General features: G+C 40.8%; 1 protein-coding gene across 3 annotated transcripts in view; it reads right to left on the bottom strand.

The window, feature by feature from the left end:
• ADGB (androglobin) overlaps positions 1–21750 on the bottom strand; it is a 480816-nt gene that overhangs the window by 165945 nt on the left and 293121 nt on the right. For all 3 annotated transcript variants that reach the window (XM_068231985.1, XM_068231986.1, XM_068231987.1), the window contains exon 17: positions 11167–11275. In XM_068231985.1, the coding sequence (XP_068088086.1) occupies positions 11167–11275 (109 nt within the window). The remainder of the gene's footprint in view (positions 1–11166; positions 11276–21750) is intronic.

Genomic DNA, 21750 nt, shown 5'->3' with positions numbered 1-21750 from the left:
GCCTCGCCACTGCTCCCCTAATGTAAAAATGTGTATGTGAATGTATGTGCATTTATACATAGGCCTCGCCACTGCTCCCCTAATGTATACATGTGTATGTATATGTACTGTATGTGCATTTATACATAGGCCTCACCACTGCTCCCCTAATGTATACATGTGTATGCATATGTACTGTATGTGCATTTATACATAGGCCTCGCCACTGCTCCCCTAATGTATACAAGTGTATGTATATGTACTGTATGTGCATTTATACATAGGCCTCACCACTGCTCCCCTAATGTATACATGTGTATGTATGTGCATTTATACATAGGCCTCGTCACTGCTCCCCTAATGTATACATGTGTATGTATATGTAAGTGCATTTATACATAGGCCTCGCCACTGCTCCCCTAATGTATACATGTGTATGTGTATGTATGTGCATTTATACATAGGCCTCGCCACTGCTCCCCTAATGTATACATGTGTATGTGTATGTATGTGCATTTATACATAGGCCTCGCCACTGCTCCCCTAATGTATACATGTGTATGTACTGTTTGTGTATTTATACATACGCCTCGCCACTGCTCCCCTAATGTATACATGTGTATGTGTATGTATGTGCATTTATACATAGGCCTCGCCACTGCTCCCCTAATGTATACATGTGTATGTGTATGTATGTGCATTTATACATAGGCCTCGCCACTGCTCCCCTAATGTATACATGTGTATGTGTATGTATGTGCATTTATACATAGGCCTCGCCACTGCTCCCCTAATGTATACATGTGTATGTGTATGCATGTGCATTTATACATAGGCCTCGCCACTGCTCCCCTAATGTATACATGTGTATGTGTATGCATGTGCATTTATACATAGGCCTCGCCACTGCTCCCCTAATGTATACATGTGTATGTGTATGTATGTGCATTTATACATAGGCCTCGCCACTGCTCCCCTAATGTATACATGTGTATGTACTGTTTGTGTATTTATACATAGGCCTCGCCACTGCTCCCCTAATGTATACATGTGTATATGTATGTATGTGCATTTATACATAGGCCTCGCCACTGCTCCCCTAATGTATACATGTGTATGTGTATGTATGTGCATTTATACATAGGCCTCGCCACTGCTCCCCTAATGTATACATGTGTATGTGTATGTATGTGCATTTATACATAGGCCTCGCCACTGCTCCCCTAATGTATACATGTGTATGTGTATGCATGTGCATTTATACATAGGCCTCGCCACTGCTTCCCTAATGTATACATGTGTATGTGTATGCATGTGCATTTATACATAGGCCTCGCCACTGCTCCCCTAATGTATACATGTGTATGTATGTGCATTTATACATAGGCCTCGCCACTGCTCCCCTAATGTATACATGTGTATGTGTATGTATGTGCATTTATACATAGGCCTCGCCACTGCTCCCCTAATGTATACATGTGTATGTATGTGCATTTATACATAGGCCTCGCCACTGCTCCCCTAATGTATAAATGTGTATGTGTATGTATGTGCATTTATACATAGGCCTCGCCACTGCTCCCCTAATGTATGCATGTGTATGTGTATGTATGTGCATTTATACATAGGCCTCGCCACTGCTCCCCTAATGTATACATGTGTATGTACTGTTTGTGTATTTATACATAGGCCTCGCCACTGCTCCCCTAATGTATACATGTGTATATGTATGTATGTGCATTTATACATAGGCCTCGCCACTGCTCCCCTAATGTATACATGTGTATGTGTATGTATGTGCATTTATACATAGGCCTCGCCACTGCTCCCCTAATGTATACATGTGTATGTGTATGTATGTGCATTTATACATAGGCCTCGCCACTGCTCCCCTAATGTATACATGTGTATGTGTATGCATGTGCATTTATACATAGGCCTCGCCACTGCTCCCCTAATGTATACATGTGTATGTGTATGTATGTGCATTTATACATAGGCCTCGCCACTGCTCCCCTAATGTATACATGTGTATGTGTATGTATGTGCATTTATACATAGGCCTCGCCACTGCTCCCCTAATGTATACATGTGTATGTACTGTTTGTGTATTTATACATAGGCCTCGCCACTGCTCCCCTAATGTATACATGTGTATATGTATGTATGTGCATTTATACATAGGCCTCGCCACTGCTCCCCTAATGTATACATGTGTATGTGTATGTATGTGCATTTATACATAGGCCTCGCCACTGCTCCCCTAATGTATACATGTGTATGTGTATGTATGTGCATTTATACATAGGCCTCGCCACTGCTCCCCTAATGTATACATGTGTATGTGTATGCATGTGCATTTATACATAGGCCTCGCCACTGCTTCCCTAATGTATACATGTGTATGTGTATGCATGTGCATTTATACATAGGCCTCGCCACTGCTCCCCTAATGTATACATGTGTATGTGTATGTATGTGCATTTATACATAGGCCTCGCCACTGCTCCCCTAATGTATACATGTGTATGTATGTGCATTTATACATAGGCCTCGCCACTGCTCCCCTAATGTATAAATGTGTATGTGTATGTATGTGCATTTATACATAGGCCTCGCCACTGCTCCCCTAATGTATACATGTGTATGTATATGTACTGTATGTGCATTTATACATAGGCCTCGCCACTGCTCCCCTAATGTATACATGTGTATGTATATGTACTGTATGTGCATTTATACATAGGCCTCGCCACTGCTCCCCTAATGTATACATGTGTATGTATATGTACTGTATGTGCATTTATACATAGGCCTCGCCACTGCTCCCCTAATGTATACATGTGTATGTATATGTACTGTATGTGCATTTATACATAGGCCTCGCCACTGCTCCCCTAATGTATAAATGTGTATGTATATGTACTGCATGTGCATTTATACATAGGCCTCGCCACTGCTCCCCTAATGTATAAATGTGTATGTGTATAAGTATGTATGTGCATTTATACATAGGCCTCGCCACTGCTCCCCTAATGTATACATGTGTATGTATGTGCATTTATACATAGGCCTCGCCACTGCTCCCCTAATGTATACATGTGTATGTATATGTACTGTATGTGCATTTATACATAGGCCTCGCCACTGCTCCCCTAATGTATACATGTGTATGCAGGGGCGCTTCTAGCCTTTTTGTCACTCCAGGCAAGAAAACCTGTGGCGCCCCCCCCCACCCATTGGGTGACAATCTATGGTGCCACCCCCTACATATATGCTCACACACACACGTGAAATGCAGATAATATGTCCCTCACAGATCAAATGCAGATAACTACAACAACAAATAGCATTTGTAAAGCGTCTTTCTCCCGTAGAGCTCAAAGCGCATAAGCATGGCTCAGACCAGTAATTGGATGATTGGTAAATTGTGGTACAGATGAAGAATTCTATAAGTTTGCATAGCTCCAGGGATGGAGCTGTGTTTACTGGGTATGGTAGGGAGTTTCAAAGAGTAGGGGCAGCATGACAGAAAGCTCTTTCTCCAAAGGTTTTGGAGGTGCACTCTGAGAATGACCAAGTTTATGTAACCTGCTCATGTGAGGAGAGGTGTGAAGCAGTTTCAGCAAGTCCTTCATGCATCCAGGGCCCAAATTGTGTAGGTTTTTAAATGTTTAAATGGAGCATTCTCCATTTTACAGGTAGCCAGTGCAGTGTGTGATAAAACGGTGTAATGTGACGAGGCTGGTTTGTTAGTAATCTGGCAGCAACATTCTGTACTAGTTGCAGGCGGTCCTCCACAGATCAAATGCATAAATTATGCCTTGCCCCATAGATAATATGCAGACAACTTGCCCCCCACAGATCAAAAGAGAATGTCATGCACATCATGATAACTGTCAGTAAATACATTGGCAAAAAAGGAGTTGAGGACACTACTTGAACTTTCCCAAAGTGCACAGTAGCCCCTTCTTTGCCAATGTGTGTCCTGGGGTGCAAATACTAAAAGGTCCCTCAGTTTGAAAGGGCTCACATCCTGCACTGTTTTCCCTCCCCGACCCCCTCCCCTCCCATATTCATGGCTCTGACTGAAGGTGAGTGAGCGTAGAATGCCCTGTCTACTCCACTCCACTCTCCCTGTACGTGAGCTCTCCCACCCGCCTGTGCACAACAGTCGCTGCTGGAAGCGTTTAGTGATGCTATTGAAGTATGCATTGCCAGAACGCTCCCAGTTGCAGCTGCAGTACACAACCATGCTGGAGTGCTGACTCTCAAGGAGCGTGGAGTGGATGGGACATGCCACACTCGATCAGCTTCCATTCAGTTGTTTTCGGTCAGAGCCAGGAACAGGGGCAGACAGCCAGGAAGTTCCTCAGAGCGGCACAGTGATTATGAACTGCGCAGGCATGAGTTTCAGCGGAGCAGTGCTTTTCAGCGCTGCTAGATTTGGGCGCAGCCGGCGCCTCCATAGACTACAATAGGAATCACTCCTATTGCAGCGCTCAGTGAGTAACGTCGGCTCTGTCGGAGCCGAGGTTGCTTAAAAAAAACACAATAATTCGGCGTCCAGCAATCGCTGGAAGCCGAATTATATCATTCCCCCACTATCCATGGCGGCCTGGAGGGGGAATAGTAATTAAATTGGCCCGGACTTGTGCAGACGCAGAATCACCCGTATACCGGCTGTATCCTGCGCCCAAGTCTACCGGCGCCTATTTCAAATGTACTCGAGTTTCAGACAGCATCTGTGCAGAAAGCACCCATGAACAAGCGCTTGCTTTTGCTGTGTTCGCACAGTTCATAACTGCACCTGCACAGTTCTTACATGCAGTGACACTGGGGAGGGGCAGGTTACCCCGACAACAACAAGCAGTACCAGCACACTCAGGAGGCGGTTATCTAGCCAACCCTGGGCTTCATTCATTTGTCAGGTGTCTCAGTGGGGTACTTCAATATTTTAACTTGTGGACAGGGAGGGAGGGGTGAACTGGGGCAACAGGGGGTCAGAGGGAATTATGGTTTAGCCCCACCAGTTAATTCACATAAATAAAATACATATACAAAATCATATACATATGAAAAGCCAGAGCTTTGCATGCTCTGCCCTATAATCCCCAATACCTCAGTAGCAGCAACTGTATAGCAGGGTGCATCTTGAGACACACGAATGTGCCCAAACGTTACTGCAAGCTGGACAGCTAGGGATATAGGAGACAGAGCCGTGTCCTCAGCAGAGCCACACTGCTGTCTGTGAGAGCAGTGGAATGTGTAGGTGGCGACAGGGAGGAACATCAGAGGGGAGACAGCCTCAGACTGGAGCTGGGAACAGCAGAAGTACTTCAGTAGTGCACGTGCGTGTGTTATTTACTGAGACTCTCTGCTACACAAAGCTGTTGCTGCTTCTGTCTCCCCATTGCTTATCCTGCAGCCTGTACCTTACGAGAGCCTGTACCTGATTCCTTCTCTCCAGGGCAGGCTGGACGGCAGATCTGTTGGTAATGGTAACCTCCTTCAGGCAGAACTTTTCAAGGTACCTCGATCTTCCGTATGGTGGGGGCGGAGCAACATTGCATGGTTTTCCATTGGCCCAGAGGGAAGGGGTAGGAGGGGCAGAGAAAATTTGCTCGGTATCTATTGGTGGAGGCGGGGAGAAGGAGCCGATATGACGGAGCTTTAAACTAATGGGTGTCAACATGGTATTAGTGAGTGGCTGCGAGTCAGGCGCACTACAAGATCCAGCGGCCACCGCGCCCTGTCAGTGAACGGCGCTCTAGGCAAAGGTTTGGGCTGCCTTTGCCTTCGGGCGCCCCTGTGTGTATGTATATGTACTGTATGTGCATTTATACATAGGCCTCGCCACTGCTCCCCTAATGTATAAATGTGTATGTATATGTACTGCATGTGCATTTATACATAGGCCTCGCCACTGCTACCCTAATGTATAAATGTGTATGTGTATAAGTATGTATGTGCATTTATACATAGGCCTCGCCACTGCTCCCCTAATGTATACATGTGTATGTGTATGTATGTGCATTTATACATGGGCCTCGCCACTGCTCCCCTAATGGAAAAATGTGTATGTGTATGTATGTGCATTTATACATAGGCCTCGCCACTGCTCCCCTAATGCATACATGTGTATGTATATGTACTGTATGTGCATTTATACATAGGCCTCGCCACTGCTCCCCTAATGTATACATGTGTATGTATGTGCATTTATACATAGGCCTCGTCACTGCTCCCCTAATGTATACATGTGTATGTATATGTACTGTATGTGCATTTATACATTGGCCTTGCCACTGCTCCCCTAATGTATACATGTGTATGTGTATCTATGTGCATTTATACATAGGCCTCGCCACTGCTCCCCTAATGTATACATGTGTATGTATATGTAAGTGCATTTATACATAGGCCTCGCCACTGCTCCCCTAATGTATACATGTGTATGTATGTGCATTTATACATAGGCCTCGCCACTGCTCCCCTAATGTATACATGTGTATGTGTATGTATGTGCATTTATACATAGGCCTCGCCACTGCTCCCCTAATGTATACATGTGTATGTACTGTTTGTGTATTTATACATAGGCCTCGCCACTGCTCCCCTAATGTATGCATGTGTATGTGTATGTATGTGCATTTATACATAGGCCTCGCCACTGCTCCCCTAATGTATACATGTGTATGTGTATGTATGTGCATTTATACATAGGCCTCGCCACTGCTCCCCTAATGTATACATGTGTATGTATATGTACTGTATGTGCATTTATACATAGGCCTCGCCACTGCTCCCCTAATGTATACATGTGTATGTATATGTACTGTATGTGCATTTATACATAGGCCTCGCCACTGCTCCCCTAATGTATACATGTGTATGTACTGTATGTGCATTTATACATTGGCCTCGCAACTGCTCCCCTAATGTATACATGTGTTTGTGTATGTATGTGCATTTATACATAGGCCTCGAAACTGCTCCCCTAATGTATACATGTGTATGTATATGTACTGTATGTGCATTTATACATAGGCCTCGCCACTGCTCCCATAATGTATAAATGTGTATGTATATGTACTGTATGTGCATTTATACATAGGCCTAGCCACTGCTCCCCTAATGTATAAATGTGTATATGTATGTATGTGCATTTATACATAGGCCTCGCCTCTGCTCCCCTAATGTATAAATGTGTATGTATATGTACTGTATGTGCATTTATACATAGGCCTCGCCACTGCTCCCCTAATGTATACATGTGTATGTATATGTACTGTATGTGCATTTATACATAGGCCTCGCCACTGCTCCCCTAATGTATAAATGTGTATGTATATGTACTGTATGTGCATTTATACATAGGCCTCGCCACTGCTCCCCTAATGTATAAATGTGTATGTATATGTACTGTATGTGCATTTATACATAGGCCTCGCCACTGCTCCCCTAATGTATACATGTGTATGTATATGTACTGTATGTGCATTTATACATAGGCCTCGCCACTGCTCCCCTAATGTATAAATGTGTATGTATATGTACTGTATGTGCATTTATACATAGGCCTCGCCACTGCTCCCCTAATGTATAAATGTGTATGTATATGTACTGTATGTGCATTCATACATAGGCCTCGCCACTGCTCCCCTAATGTATAAATGTGTATGTATGTGCATTTATACATAGGCCTCGCCACTGCTCCCCTAATGTATACATGTGTATGTATATGTACTGTATGTGCATTTATACATAGGTCTCGCCACTGCTCCCCTAATGTATACATGTGTATGCATATGTACTGTATGTGCATTTATACATAGGCCTCGTCACTGCTCCTCTAATGTATACATGTGTATGTATATGTACTGTATGTGCATTTATACATAGGCCTCACCACTGCTCCCCTAATGTATACATGTGTATGTATATGTATGTGCATTTATACATAGGCCTCGCCACTGCTCCCCTAATGTATACATGTGTATGTATGTGCATTTATACATAGGCCTCGCCACTGCTCCTCTAGCGTATACATGTGTATGTATATGTACTGTATGTGCATTTATACATTGGCCTCGCCACTGCTCCCCTAATGTATACATGTGTATGTATATGTAAGTGCATTTATACATAGGCCTCGCCACTGCTCTCCTAATGTATACATGTGTATATGTATGTATGTGCATTTATACATAGGCCTCGCCACTGCTCCCCTAATGTATACATGTGTATGTGTATGTATGTGCATTTATACATAGGCCTCGCCACTGCTCCCCTAATGTATAAATGTGTATGTGTATGTATGTGCATTTATACATAGGCCTCGCCACTGCTCCCCTAATGTATACATGTGTATGTATATGTACTGTATGTGCATTTATACATAGGCCTTGCCACTGCTCCCCTAATGTATACATGTGTATGTATATGTACTGTATGTGCATTTATACATAGGCCTCGCCACTGCTCCCCTAATGTATACATGTGTATGTACTGTTTGTGTATTTATACATAGGCCTTGCCACTGCTCCCCTAATGTATACATGTGTATATGTATGTATGTGCATTTATACATAGGCCTCGCCACTGCTCCCCTAATGTATGCATGTGTATGTGTATGTATGTGCATTTATACATAGGCCTCGCCACTGCTCCCCTAATGTATACATGTGTATGTATATGTACTGTATGTGCATTTATACATAGGCCTTGCCACTGCTCCCCTAATGTATACATGTGTATGTGTATGTATGTGCATTTATACATAGGCCTCGCCACTGCTCCCCTAATGTATACATGTGTATGTACTGTTTGTGTATTTATACATAGGCCTTGCCACTGCTCCCCTAATGTATACATGTGTATATGTATGTATGTGCATTTATACATAGGCCTCGCCACTGCTCCCCTAATGTATACATGTGTATGTGTATGTATGTGCATTTATACATAGGCCTCGCCACTGCTCCCCTAATGTATACATGTGTATGTATATGTACTGTATGTGCATTTATACATAGGCCTCGCCACTGCTCCCCTAATGTATACATGTGTATGTGTATGTATGTGCATTTATACATAGGCCTCGCAACTGCTACCCTAATGTATACATGTGTATGTACTGTATGTGCATTTATACATAGGCCTCGCCACTGCTCCCCTAATGTAGAAATGTGTATGTATATGTATGTGCATTTATACATAGGCCTCGCCACTGCTCCCCTAATGTATACATGTGTATGTATATGTACTGTATGTGCATTTATACATAGGCACTTGATACACAAAAGAAGAAAAAGGGTCCCCCCTCATAAATTATAAACATTCCCTACCATAAATGAGCAAAATGTATACATCGAGCCTGAGACAAAAAGGATCAATTGAAAAAATCTTTATTCATAGCCAGCTCAACAATTAAAAACAATTAAAAACACGCAGCCAATCAGGGTCACAGATCCCTAATGTTATTGATAATAAACTGAGTCACATGTCAAGGGTCCCTTGGCAGCTTCGGCGGAACTAGTGGGACAGCGCGGGCAGCGCTGTTGTAGCCAGTCGGGGTCCTCATACTTTTCATATTTGGTGAGTCCTCATGTCTCTCTCCTTCAATCTTGCCGCTATCTAGGTCACTTTTTTCACTCATATTGGCGTTTTGTGTCGCCATCTTTTCTAATTGCCTCTCCATTTATCTACCTCAATACTTATGCACTTTCTGTTTCTCTATCTACCTCATTGTCTTTTTTGCACGTTATTACCACTATGGATTTATGGAATTATATTAATGTTATGAAGTTTTGAATGTTTGTGAATGTTTTGCATCTTTATATTTATTGTTGATGGCAAGTATTAGCACAGATTGGTGATATTTATACAGCAACAGCACTTTATTATAGTGACAGGATTAGGAGGGGATTATCTATCTAAAGGGGTATTTATTGGAATTGGGGTTTGCTTTCCTGGGTATACATGTGGGGCGGTCGTCTCTAGTTGATGATATATACATTATAGATTTTTATTTTTGAGGCACCGCTATGCACTTTACCACATGATTTCCCAGGCAGGCAATCTATCTATATAGTACTTGACATGTGACTCAGTTTATTATCAATAACTTTAGAGATCTGTGACCCTGATTGGCTGCGTGTTTTTAATTGTTTTTAATTGTTGAGCTGGCTATGAATAAAGATTTTTTCAATTGATCCTTTTTGTCTCAGGCTCGATGTATACATTTTGCTCATTTATGGTAGGGAATGTTTATAATTTATGAGGGGGGACCCTTTTTCTTCTTTTGTGTATCAAGTAGTTAGGCTGGAGGTCGAGGACCTCCTTCCCCCTGCTCAATAAAACCTAATTAGGTGTTTATGGGAATTATTGTTGCCTGAATATGTCTGCTCGTTTGTTTTGGTGCTAACAACATTTATACATAGGCCTCGCCACTGCTCCCCTAATGTATACATGTGTATGTGTATGTATGTGCATTTATACAATACCTAGCCTGTGTTGCGGTGCCCGTCTGGCTTCTGAATCCGATGCTCTCCCCTATTTGCGCCGGCAGCGGGTATGGGAAGTGTAACAGAAGAATGTCAGAATTGGAAGCTAGACGGGCACTGCGACACCGGACAGGACATGTATAAATGCAAATACATATACATTTATACATTAGGATAACACCTCTGGGAGTTTTGTCACTCAGCCCAACATCGCTCGCCGTTACCACTGCGCACCTAATTGACCACAATGGCCTGACATCTTGCAGCATGTCCAACCGATTAATGTGACCAATTTCGGCTAGAAATTAGTCACATTGTTGGTCAGGCATGCACTTGGCGGCATTGATTTTCATCCGATTTGATTATAATAATCGGAATCGGATAGTTGTTTGACCGCCAAGTCGCCTGATGTATGGACACCATAAGAGTCTTACAGCCTCTTCAAGGAAGTATACACATTGCTTTTAGTATTTAAATAGGATCCTTATCTCACAGCCTCTGACCTGTACATGCTATTGAAAACTGTTTGATACAAAATTAATATTTACTCAGCATTTATAAAATAAGCCTATTAGACAACCAGTCTGTCTGTATGCCGCTGGTATGTATGTATCTATCTATCTATCTATCTATCTATCTATCTATCTATCTATCTATCTATCTATCTATCTATACTTACCAGGCATGTCGCCCCAGCGTACCAAGGCAGAGAAGCTAACAAGTATTTCTATAGGCTTTAAATTGTCCACACACAGAAAATAAGATCCTCGATCTCGAGCATCTGTTGTCTGCAAAACACAATGCAAGCATTTATTATTTACAGCAGCATTTAAAGGTTTTTAATGCAGCTACTGCTGCAAGCATTTCATAGTAGAGTATACATTACAATGGCATAATATGCAAAATAACATAAGTTAACAAATCAGAGAACTCTTTCCATTAATATTAAAAGCCTTAACATAGTATAATTGCAATATAAACAAAGACTCTTAATGCATAGCAGAAATAAATTAATACACTACTAGATGATTTGTAAACCAGTTAATCATTCAGAAGTATGGTAAATGTAATATGCTAACAATCAACAATAGGTTATATAAAGATGTGCTATTATCTACTTAATACGAAATGTAATTTAAATAGGAATACTGTATTAACTTAAACCTCACTGTTTCAGCATGTGTAAAATATGTACATTTAAATATATATGCATATTATTATTATTTAGCATTTATTTAAAGATTATATTTTTGAAACTGCTTGACAGAAAAATATTGAACAAATGTCAGAAAACCCAGCAGTATGCTTTTGGGTTGTGGGAAAATACAGTAAAAACTCCACACAGATAGTGCCCTAGCCCCATATTGCCAGAGTAGAGGACATGCCGGTACCACATGAGGACAGCATCCAGCTGTTTGGCAGAGCTCCGGGAACGGCATCTGTGGACACTGCAGCAGCAGAGAAGCCCAGTGCTGGAATGTCTGGGAGGTGAGTGTAATATTATGGTTCCTTCTCCATATAAACAATCTGATCAACTGTAGCTAGGCACACCTGCAGCCTGCTGGTAGCCTCTTACGAAGCAGCCAATATTGAAACTTCTTGGATGTTGACAATATGTTTCAGTGATGCAGTAGCAAGCATATGGGCATCACAGTGACATAGTGGATAGCACTTTCACCTTGCAGGGCTAGGGTCACCAGTTCAAATCTGGGCCAGGGCACTATCTACATGGAGTTTGTATGTTCTTCTCATATCCAGACTGAGCATGGATGAGTAAGGTCCATGCATGCCAAGTGGATTGAAGTGATCATGCATGGAAAAAAACAGCCATGCAAAAGAGGCTTTGTTCTACTACTGGTAATGCACAGACCTTGCGTATGCCTGCCCAGTCCAGCCAAGAAACGTATTTGACTGGTCTGAATCACATAGGTACAGAGAAACCCTGCACTGGAATGCAGCTTTAGGAGGATCCAGGAAGCCTCCAAACCATCTAGAGACTCCCCACTTCTGAGGTAAGTATGTAACTTTTTCTCTCAGTTCAGATACTTGGGCCCGTATGCAATTATCTTTTTCTCCTGAGTTTTCACCTAGGTGGTTTTTTAAACTACTTAATAAAATTCCTTTTAAGCCACCAGAAAGCAAGAATATATTCAAAATAATTCTGATAGTACTTTATCATTTGCTTTGTGGTACTTTTTTATTTGAAATGTACTGGAAAGTTATTTTAAATAAAATATGAAAAATTATCTCCTAGGAGAAAACTCAGGTGAAAAAGTGAATTGCATATGGGCCTTAACCTTTTGAGGACCACAGTGTTAAACCCACCTAAAGACCAGGTCATTTTTTTAAAATAGGCCACTGCAGCTTTAAGGCCAAGCTTCAGGGCCGCACAACACAGCACACACGTGATCCCCCCCCTCCCCCCCTTTTCTCCCCACCCACAGAGCTCTCTGTTGGTGGGGTCCGACTTTCCCATTCTTTACATACTGCAATGATATTCTTTTTATGACTCTTATGATTTATGCTATGACTCTTTTTTATGTTTTTATGGTTCTATAATACATGATTTATGTTTGGTTCTGAGCTATTGTCAATTAATTGTTTTAAGGCACTTAAACTTAACCTGATGAAGCGCATTTCACCATGAAATGCGTTGTTCGATTCGTATAATAAAATTTGTCTTTTTTGAAAATACTGCATCCATGACATTGACTTCTTCAAGGTATGGTTCTCTTACCATCCAACACTCGAGATACACTAACATTGGAAGCCTCCTATCCCCTTCCAGTACTAGCAGTGACCCTCCTTCGAGGAACTCACTCTACTATCTCACCTTGAGTGAAATCGGACCTTCTTTATTTTAGAGCAGCGACCACCACATCTCACCTACAAGCCCAAGCGGGGACGGTACTTCCCCACATGCCCACATAAGTGGTTGAATCCTCTGCAACCCACCTTTGTGACTATATTGGTCTATCTTACACATATACAATCCGCCTGTGTTCTTACATGAGATCGGGCTACCAGTGTCTGTGTGTTTTTTTTTTTCCTTCCCTACAAGTTTGAGATTCAAACACAAAATCATGGCAAAAAATAAATGTAAAGGACCAATATTGCGAAACGTAGCACATTTTAAAATACAAATAAAAAGTACATTTCTCCCAGAGTAAAATGTGCTATAAAATTCCTTTTCTCCTACATTGCTGTCACTTACAGTAGGTAGTAAAAATCTGACAGAACCGACAGGTTTCGAAATAGCATCTCCTCATGGGGGATTCTTCAGGGTTTTCTTTATTTTCAAAACCACTTAGTGAATGGCTTTTGCTCAGTCCAACTGCCAGAATAGTGTGCAAACAATGTAGGGATGTGGCCTGCATCTTTGGATAGATCCTTTTGAGGGAGAGCATTTGTAAAGAATAAATGAAATACGGAGAATCCCCAATGAAGAGATAGACTAGTCAAAAACCTGTCAGTTCTGTCAAATTTGTACTAACCACTGTAAGTGACAGAAAGAAAGGAGAAAGTAATTTATGGGTTATTTTACTATTGAAGAAATATATTTCTTATTTGTGTTTACGTGTTATTTTACTTTTTTTTGCAATAGAGCTCCTTTAATTGAATTTTCCCTTTCTGCCTGGCTACTTTCCCAACCATAATGTATCCCTGGATGGAGAGATTGTATTTCTTGCTTTTAATAATGATTCATGTGCAGTGCATGTGCAGTGCTGTGACATATCTCACAGCACCGTCCTCACCCTCCAGTGCTCCCTGTGGTCTCCAGCTCAGCTTTTATTTCAACTGAGAGGAATTAGGCCAATCATTAGGAATTAGGCCAATTACAGTGCGACGTTGCGTTTGATGCAACGTTAAAGTCGCACAACATGCCCCTAACGCAGCGCATGTAGGTTATAAAACTGGACGTTATTTTGCACTGTTATGTGTCTCTTGGTGCGCCGTTTTCGTCGCATACTGATGGAACGAAAATGGCGCATGCGTTACATTTAAACCAAAAACCACACAACGCAGCAAATTTATTGCTAAACGCACAGCATTCAGCACTGTCTAAATATTTATACACGTTACACACAACGCAACGTGTGCACTGTGAATGTTGCACAGACTTTGTATTGCTGTGCGTTAGTCTGTGTTATAATTTTTTATAACGTGCGACTTTAACATCCCACTGTGAAAGAGGCCTCAATGTATAAATTTATGTTTCTCTGCTTAGTGTGGTTTGCCTTCTTAAAGCATAAGGTTCTTGTGATAATAATGCAGCTTTAAAGAGGCACTATGGCGAAACATTTTAAAATTTAAAATATGTGCAAACATATACAAATAAGAAGTAGGGTTTTTTTCAGAGTAAAATGAGCCATAAATAACTTTTCTCCTATGTTGCTGTCACTTACAGTAGGTAGTAGAAATCTGACATAACTGACATGTTTTGGACTAGCCCATCTCCTCATGGGGATTCTCAGGCTTTTGTTTATTTTCAAAAGCACTTAGTGAATGGTAGGTGCTCTGTCCAACAGACAAAAAACTGTGTAGCGAGCAGGGAAGCTGGCCAGCATCATTGTTTAAATCCTTTTTAGGATTTAAACAATCTTTATAAAGAATAAATGCCTAGCTGAGAAGCCCCCATGAAGAGATGAACTAGTCCAAAACCTGTCGGTTCTGTAAGATTTCTACTGCCTACTGTAAGTGACAGCAACATAGGAGAAAAGTAATTTATGGCTCATTTTACTTTGGAAAAAATGTACTTCTTATTTGTATATGTTTGCACATATTTTAAATTTTACAATTTTTTGCTATAGTGTCCCTTTAAGTGAACATCTGTGGTCACCTGCAATGCACTGCTACTGAATATTCAAATTATTTCTTTATGCCCCTGAAGCTAGGCTAGCATCCAGAACCGCTGGTATGTAGCAAGCCTATAACTAATTTTTACAGAGCCACACCAACCCAAATGCAGGCAACCTGTTATGGACTCTTTGTCCTCCTCAGTGCATGGCAGGGATTGATATGGCGCAGTACAATACAGTAACCAAGCAGCTCGGGGTGACACAAAACCACAAGGAAAGTATAGGGGACTAAAAGAGACTGAAAAGCCCTCCTATTAAAAAAGCAATGCTAAGTGTGGTTATTCAGTGTGCATATTCAGTAGCGGGGCATTGTGGGTAACCACAGATGTTCACTTAAAGCTGAATTATTGCAAATTTCTTCTGTTTTAAGAAGGCAAACCACACTTAGCATTGCTTTTTAGTGGCTGCCAAACAGCAACCAACGCTCAGCCAGCGTTCACCTTGGGCAAGCAACAACCGATGCCTTTGTTGGCACCCTGTCCACTGCATGACACCATATTGGCCAAACTCCGCCCTGCTTAGCAACAGAACATCTGTACAGCCTCGGCCCAGCGATGTCGCCCGAGGGATTAGGCCATGATCCCATCAGGTGACATTGATCAAGCATGAGCACAGGCCTTAATTATTGTATCTCTTACAGATCTATTGAGAGCAGCAAAGAAGTGGAATAATTTCCCTGTTTTATTAAAGGAGAACTGTAGTGAGAGGGATATGGAGGCTGCCATATTTATTTCCTTTTAAGCAATACCAGTTGCCTGGCAGCCCTGATGGTCTATTTGCCTAAAGAAGTGTCTGAATCACACCAGAAACAAGCATGCAGCTAATCTTGTCATATCTGTCTAAATTTGTCAGAAACACCTGATCTGCTGCATGCTTGTTCAGGGCCTATGGCTGAAAGTATTAGAGGCAGAGGATTAGCTGAATAGCCAGGCAACTGGTATTGCTTAAAAGGAAATAAATATGGCAGCCTCCATATACCTCTCACTACAGTTCTCCTTTAAGAGGATTGCCTAAAGGGATTACCTGCTTATCAAGAGCAGTGGAACTGATCACCAAGTGGTCAGTTGTGCATTGTCATGAGCTGCTGAGACAATAAGAGGGTCCTCATGGTGGCCACTAATGATCCAATCTTTTTCATCCAATCTTACCATTTCTATGTAATATAAGGGAACTGCCCAAATTATCCATTCAATATATTCACTCATTTTACCCTTATACTACATAGATTTGGTAAAATTGGATGAAAAAGATTGGATCATTAGTGGCCACCTTAAGCTGAATTGTTCACAATTAAGTATTGTCGAATGAAGTGTATACATGCTGATCTGATTGGTATGGGGTAGTATAGGAACCAGTTTAGTAGGGAAATATGTGGCATTGGTGGGATGGCTTAGCACAAGACCATCTGAAAACTAAAACTATGCATATGAACAACATTTGTGGTTTATATTGCTGTTACTGGCTCCTGTGCAAATGAATTCTGGAGTGCAAAAGATTACCATGGGTATGGTATGTGTCATCTGATTTGGCCACACCCCTTTGTCATCTGCCCTGGTCTGTTTCAGGTCCTTCCCAGAAGAACATAGTTCCATTTGTGTGTGAGTGTTTGATGTGAAGACACCAATATAAAGGCACTGTTCTGGAACTGATAGTAAGCATTTGTATTTGTTATCTGTCCTTTCATACATAACAAATACACACAAGTATATGTCAAATGAGCATATTGATATGGCAGGGCTCCTAGAATATGGGCCCTAAATGAAGAATTTGTCCTGAGACTGTATTGAACCACTGGATTATTTTACTGGCATTTTTGTAAATCTGACCATTTTATTACTGAATTATTACTGTTCATAATAGTTCTATAGCATCCAAATTTAATTAGTAATCCAAGCTATAAAGTAAGTTCCAGTTTAAGAAAAAAAAATGGGATGAACTTCATTTTTCATGTAAGTGAGTGTAGCACACCTGCAGATTGCCCTATGTATTGCAGCATGTAACCATAGGCAGATATAATTCACAGTGGCATTCCAAGAGACAGCCACCAGATGGAGCCTTTTGAGGACTCTGAACTACTGAAGGTGCTTCTAGCTAGCCCTAATAGAAAGGGAATGTAGCAGTACATCTATTACCATATATTTCTAGGCTACATATTATCTCCACTACTGAAAGTCTAGGGACGGCAGTCAGTGTATCCTATACAAATACATGAAAGGCAAATTACAGGCTTAGAGAGGGCAGGGAAGAGGATACAATGATATAGGAAAGTAGTTTATACTGCGATCAGCCAAGCTACTGATTTCCTCGAAATAGCTGCAGGCAGCAGGCTATAACTTAAAACATTTTCTGTCTGCAAGTTGCCCAGACATCAGCAGTCATTTTCTGGAAGTCTAGATCTTTATTGGATACAATACTCTTTTAAAGCAAAATATGATGAAATAATTTAAGCAGTCTATTATTCTAAACTTTATATATTTTACAATATGCTTATGCCAATAAATAATCATTTCGCAATGTCTATTTATCATTTGTAATTAATGTGAGTGTGTAAAGGTGTTAACTAAAAATGTAAAACTGCATGGACAATGATCAGTAGTCAAGTGTCCTCTGCCTACCTCAAGCTAAATAATTAATTGTGTGCAGGCTTTCTGTTAACATGAGAGATGAAAAGCACAAAGGTCAAAAAGTTTGACAAAGTCTAGGAGCAACACTGTTTGCACTCTCGTTTTGTCCTGTCATCCTGTCCTTTGTCACCTTGAATCAATAATTTAAACTATTTAGTTATTTATAGCCTTTTTGTGCTACACTATTGTGTTCGCTCAACAGATGGATAGGGTTTTCAGCTATGCCTTCCATTTATCAGGCTTTTAAACTCAGAAACTAAATTTAAGATAACATTATTCAAAGCACATCTGTAGTGAGTTACACGAATATGACAAAATGCAAGGTTCCATCATTACATACAGTATTTGTCTGGTAAACATTGCTTTAAAGTGTAACTGTCAGGCATAAAATCAAAAATAAATTATTTATTTGTAACTAGTAAACAAGTAATAAGGTTGCTAACCAGATAATCCAAAAGTTAAAATCACTATTACTTTTCTTGTTGACAAATGATCATACCCCAGTTTACCTGACTCTTGTTTGGTACGCACAAAATTTGGTACGCAAAAAGGAAGTTGCAGGGCATGCTGGGTTGTCCTTTTTTGCTTCTTTACTTCCTTCTCAGACTCAACTAAAGCAGCCTGATTGGCTGAAGCCTCTTTCCTTCCTGTTTTCCCCTCCCATACCTCTGTTCCTCTCTGATTGGCCAGTATTTCTCATGCTGAGACAATACACTTTCTATAGTGGAGGCATACACAATCAGGCAGAGGAGAGTAAGGGAAGAAATGACATCAGGATTGGCTTCAAAATAGCCACACTTAAAATGGGAATTGCTAAGAAGGATTTTCTATTTTTTTTACTGTAGAAAAATCACTAAAATCAAACCATGGACAGTGCAATACATATGTTATGTAAGTAGAGCAAGTATTTATCTACTTCTATATGTGTTTTTTTTCTGAGATAGTATGGCTGACAGCTCCTCTTTAAAAAGCTATAGCAAGTTCAGTAGGTCTCCAGAAATTGTAGATTTTTGAGTGAAATCTTAGGTACACTTTACAGCATACCCCATATACAGTAGCTAATGGCAAAGAATGTGCACTAACCACGCACTTCTTCACATGGATGGCATAAGGTTCTGGTGGGTTAGGTGAGTTGTAAATATCCACTCAGCTAGACAGTCTGAGCTTCAGGATTTCCCCACAACACTGCATCGATAATTTTTCCTTCTCATTTTCCAGCAACCATCTGGGCTATCATTTTTAAGTGAACTTTATTCAAAGCGATCACTTTTGCTTTTAATATATTCTAAATGTTTTAAGGATTTTTTCCTTTCTTAGTTTAACGCTCATTTCAGTTAGAATTGTTGCTCACTTGATTCTCTATTTACAGCTTATTGCACTCTTTGAACTTCAAAACAGAGACAAGCAATTTTCTCAACGTAATTTCATTTGTCAAGAGAAAGTATTGAAAATAAATCATGGAGCACAAATGTTTTCCACCTCTGCTTTACAGAGTTCAGCAGATAATTCTCCAGACTTGCACATATCTGTTCACCCTGCTTTTAGATACATAAAAGCTCAAAAGCTTCCCATGTGTGTAAACATGTTTACTTTCAATGTAGAGTAAGGAGGTGGGGTGTTCAAACACCCTAGGTAAAAAAAAATAACACAGAGACAACAGGAGCCCAGATAGTATAGTACATTAATAGCTCAAATGTGGTATTTAGAAGTAAACAAAACTACTCACAAAGGTGTGTTGCAGGAGGGGCAACTAGCCACTTGAAGCTGGTGGAGACAATAAACCCCACTCCACATGGGGCGTCCCAAAAGGACAGGATGCAGCCGTTCTCTTGATCAAAAACCCCAACTGAATATTGCAATGGCATCCACTATGCATAAACAGAGGGGACCCCTCCAATCTTACAGGAAACAGTCACATGTATGCTGCATGTGACTGTTGTTACTGCGGTAAGCCACCTCACTTATTTATATTTTATCGTTTTTTAACCTAAGTTTATCCATACCTGGGTGCCTCTTTACCCCTGTTGTGTGTTTCAATGCAGAGAGCAGTTCTGATCATCATTATTACTGGCCAGGATACGCTTTCTGCACCCCCCCCCCCCCCCCCTTCCTATGCTGGACAGACAGAGTCACTTCAGCAGATGAGGGAGGGGGAGCAGACTAAAAAGACCAGGAAGAGAGCTTCTAGCTAGCCAATTACCACAGCAGTACAAACTTATACCACTCTGTGCTTTGTAAGTAAACATTTTTACGTACACGTGCTTTTAAATGTTCTTTTATGTACCTAAGAGCTGGTACTTAAATTTTAGTTTAGGGAGTCTAATTCCACTTTAAACAACAAGAAGCTTAAACAATTTTGGAGGGTTGAGGATTTTCTAAGTAAAAAAGCAGGGATGAGAACTTTCCTAAAATATATGTGATGTTGTACATGATATAGTAGCCGTTTTTTTTTACTTGTATCTTGTGGGGGCTCCCATTTTGTCTATCTGCTGTTTGTGTAAAATACAATGGTATGCAAGCAGTGTACATTTGCATTCCATTTCCTGTAAACTGCAGTAGGGGATGTTTAGCTAGCCACTAGAAAATGAGGAAAAGGTTAATTACCCAGCCATTGTCATAGGCAAAGTACATGAATAGACTGGTGTGGAGGAAACTGTCTGTATCATATCAGAAGTAAACATTTGCACCTCTTTGAAGTCTACCTACAATGACAGTTATGCTAGAAATACACCATGAGCTTTTTTGGCAGCTAGATGACTAGACAGATCATTTTTCTGATCAATTTTCTCATAGAAGGGAATGGAAATCAATCAGAAAATCAATCAGAAAAACGATTGGAATATCGACCGGAAAGTATATCTGCCAAAAAAAATCATTATGTATTTCTAGCATTAAACATAACACCTACAGAGCTACCCATTAAAACTAGGAAGGTGGACTTTAGCCTGGTTTCTGGTGTCTCAAGCAGGAAACTCTGATATTTGAATGTAACTGCAAGCTGGGGTGTACCAGAGATCTTGACAAACCATTGTTATAGGAGGAGGAAATAAAATAAATTTTGGATGAGGAGTTTGGGTAGCCCCAGGCTATTTTTTGTCCTATAAGAATCAGTTTCCAAGATTCAGAAATTGTACTTCACAGGAGATAGCAACACACTAGAAGTGCCCTGATCTATAGTCAGGATCACATTCTCCCGCACTAAAGTTGGACCTTACGTTGGTAACATTCGATCTCTATTTTATTCCTTTTTATTTAAAAAAAATTAATGTCTTGCTGTGTGCCTTTGTACTTTTTACTTTGTGTTTTGTAAATATCTTTGTATATATGTCCTTCTGCATTGTTCTACTTTTTTTTGGAATATTAAATCTTTATTTAATAAGCTGGCTTCTGTGTACTAAGCAGAGAACTAACCATCTCCTAGAGAGGGACTGCAGTGTAATTGTGTTACAAGTTCATTGCCTAATTGTTAGCTTGGATTGTTCATTGCTACCGTATGAAATTGCATTGTGAGCGTGGCGTTCTGCGTCAGCCTGAGTGTGAGCAGCTCAACAGCAGTGTATGAAATTATCATAGTTAAACAGATGGGGACGAATCTCCTTTGGTACAAAAGTCTGTGAATGTATGGTTTCTAGCAAGTATTGTCGCAAATGACTGCTAGTGGTGACTGAATCTTGCAGAGTGAGGTTGAGGGGCGACAGTCTTGTTCTAGCTTAAATAGGGCTGCTCCGTCTCGATTTTGAAACCCCGTCAAGAACTGTCTCTGCTTGCTTACTGTGAAGC

This window comes from Hyperolius riggenbachi, chromosome 4 (assembly GCF_040937935.1).
Source record: "Hyperolius riggenbachi isolate aHypRig1 chromosome 4, aHypRig1.pri, whole genome shotgun sequence".
NCBI classification, from domain to species: Eukaryota; Metazoa; Chordata; class Amphibia; order Anura; family Hyperoliidae; genus Hyperolius; species Hyperolius riggenbachi.
This window is presented reverse-complemented; position numbering and strand designations above follow the sequence as displayed.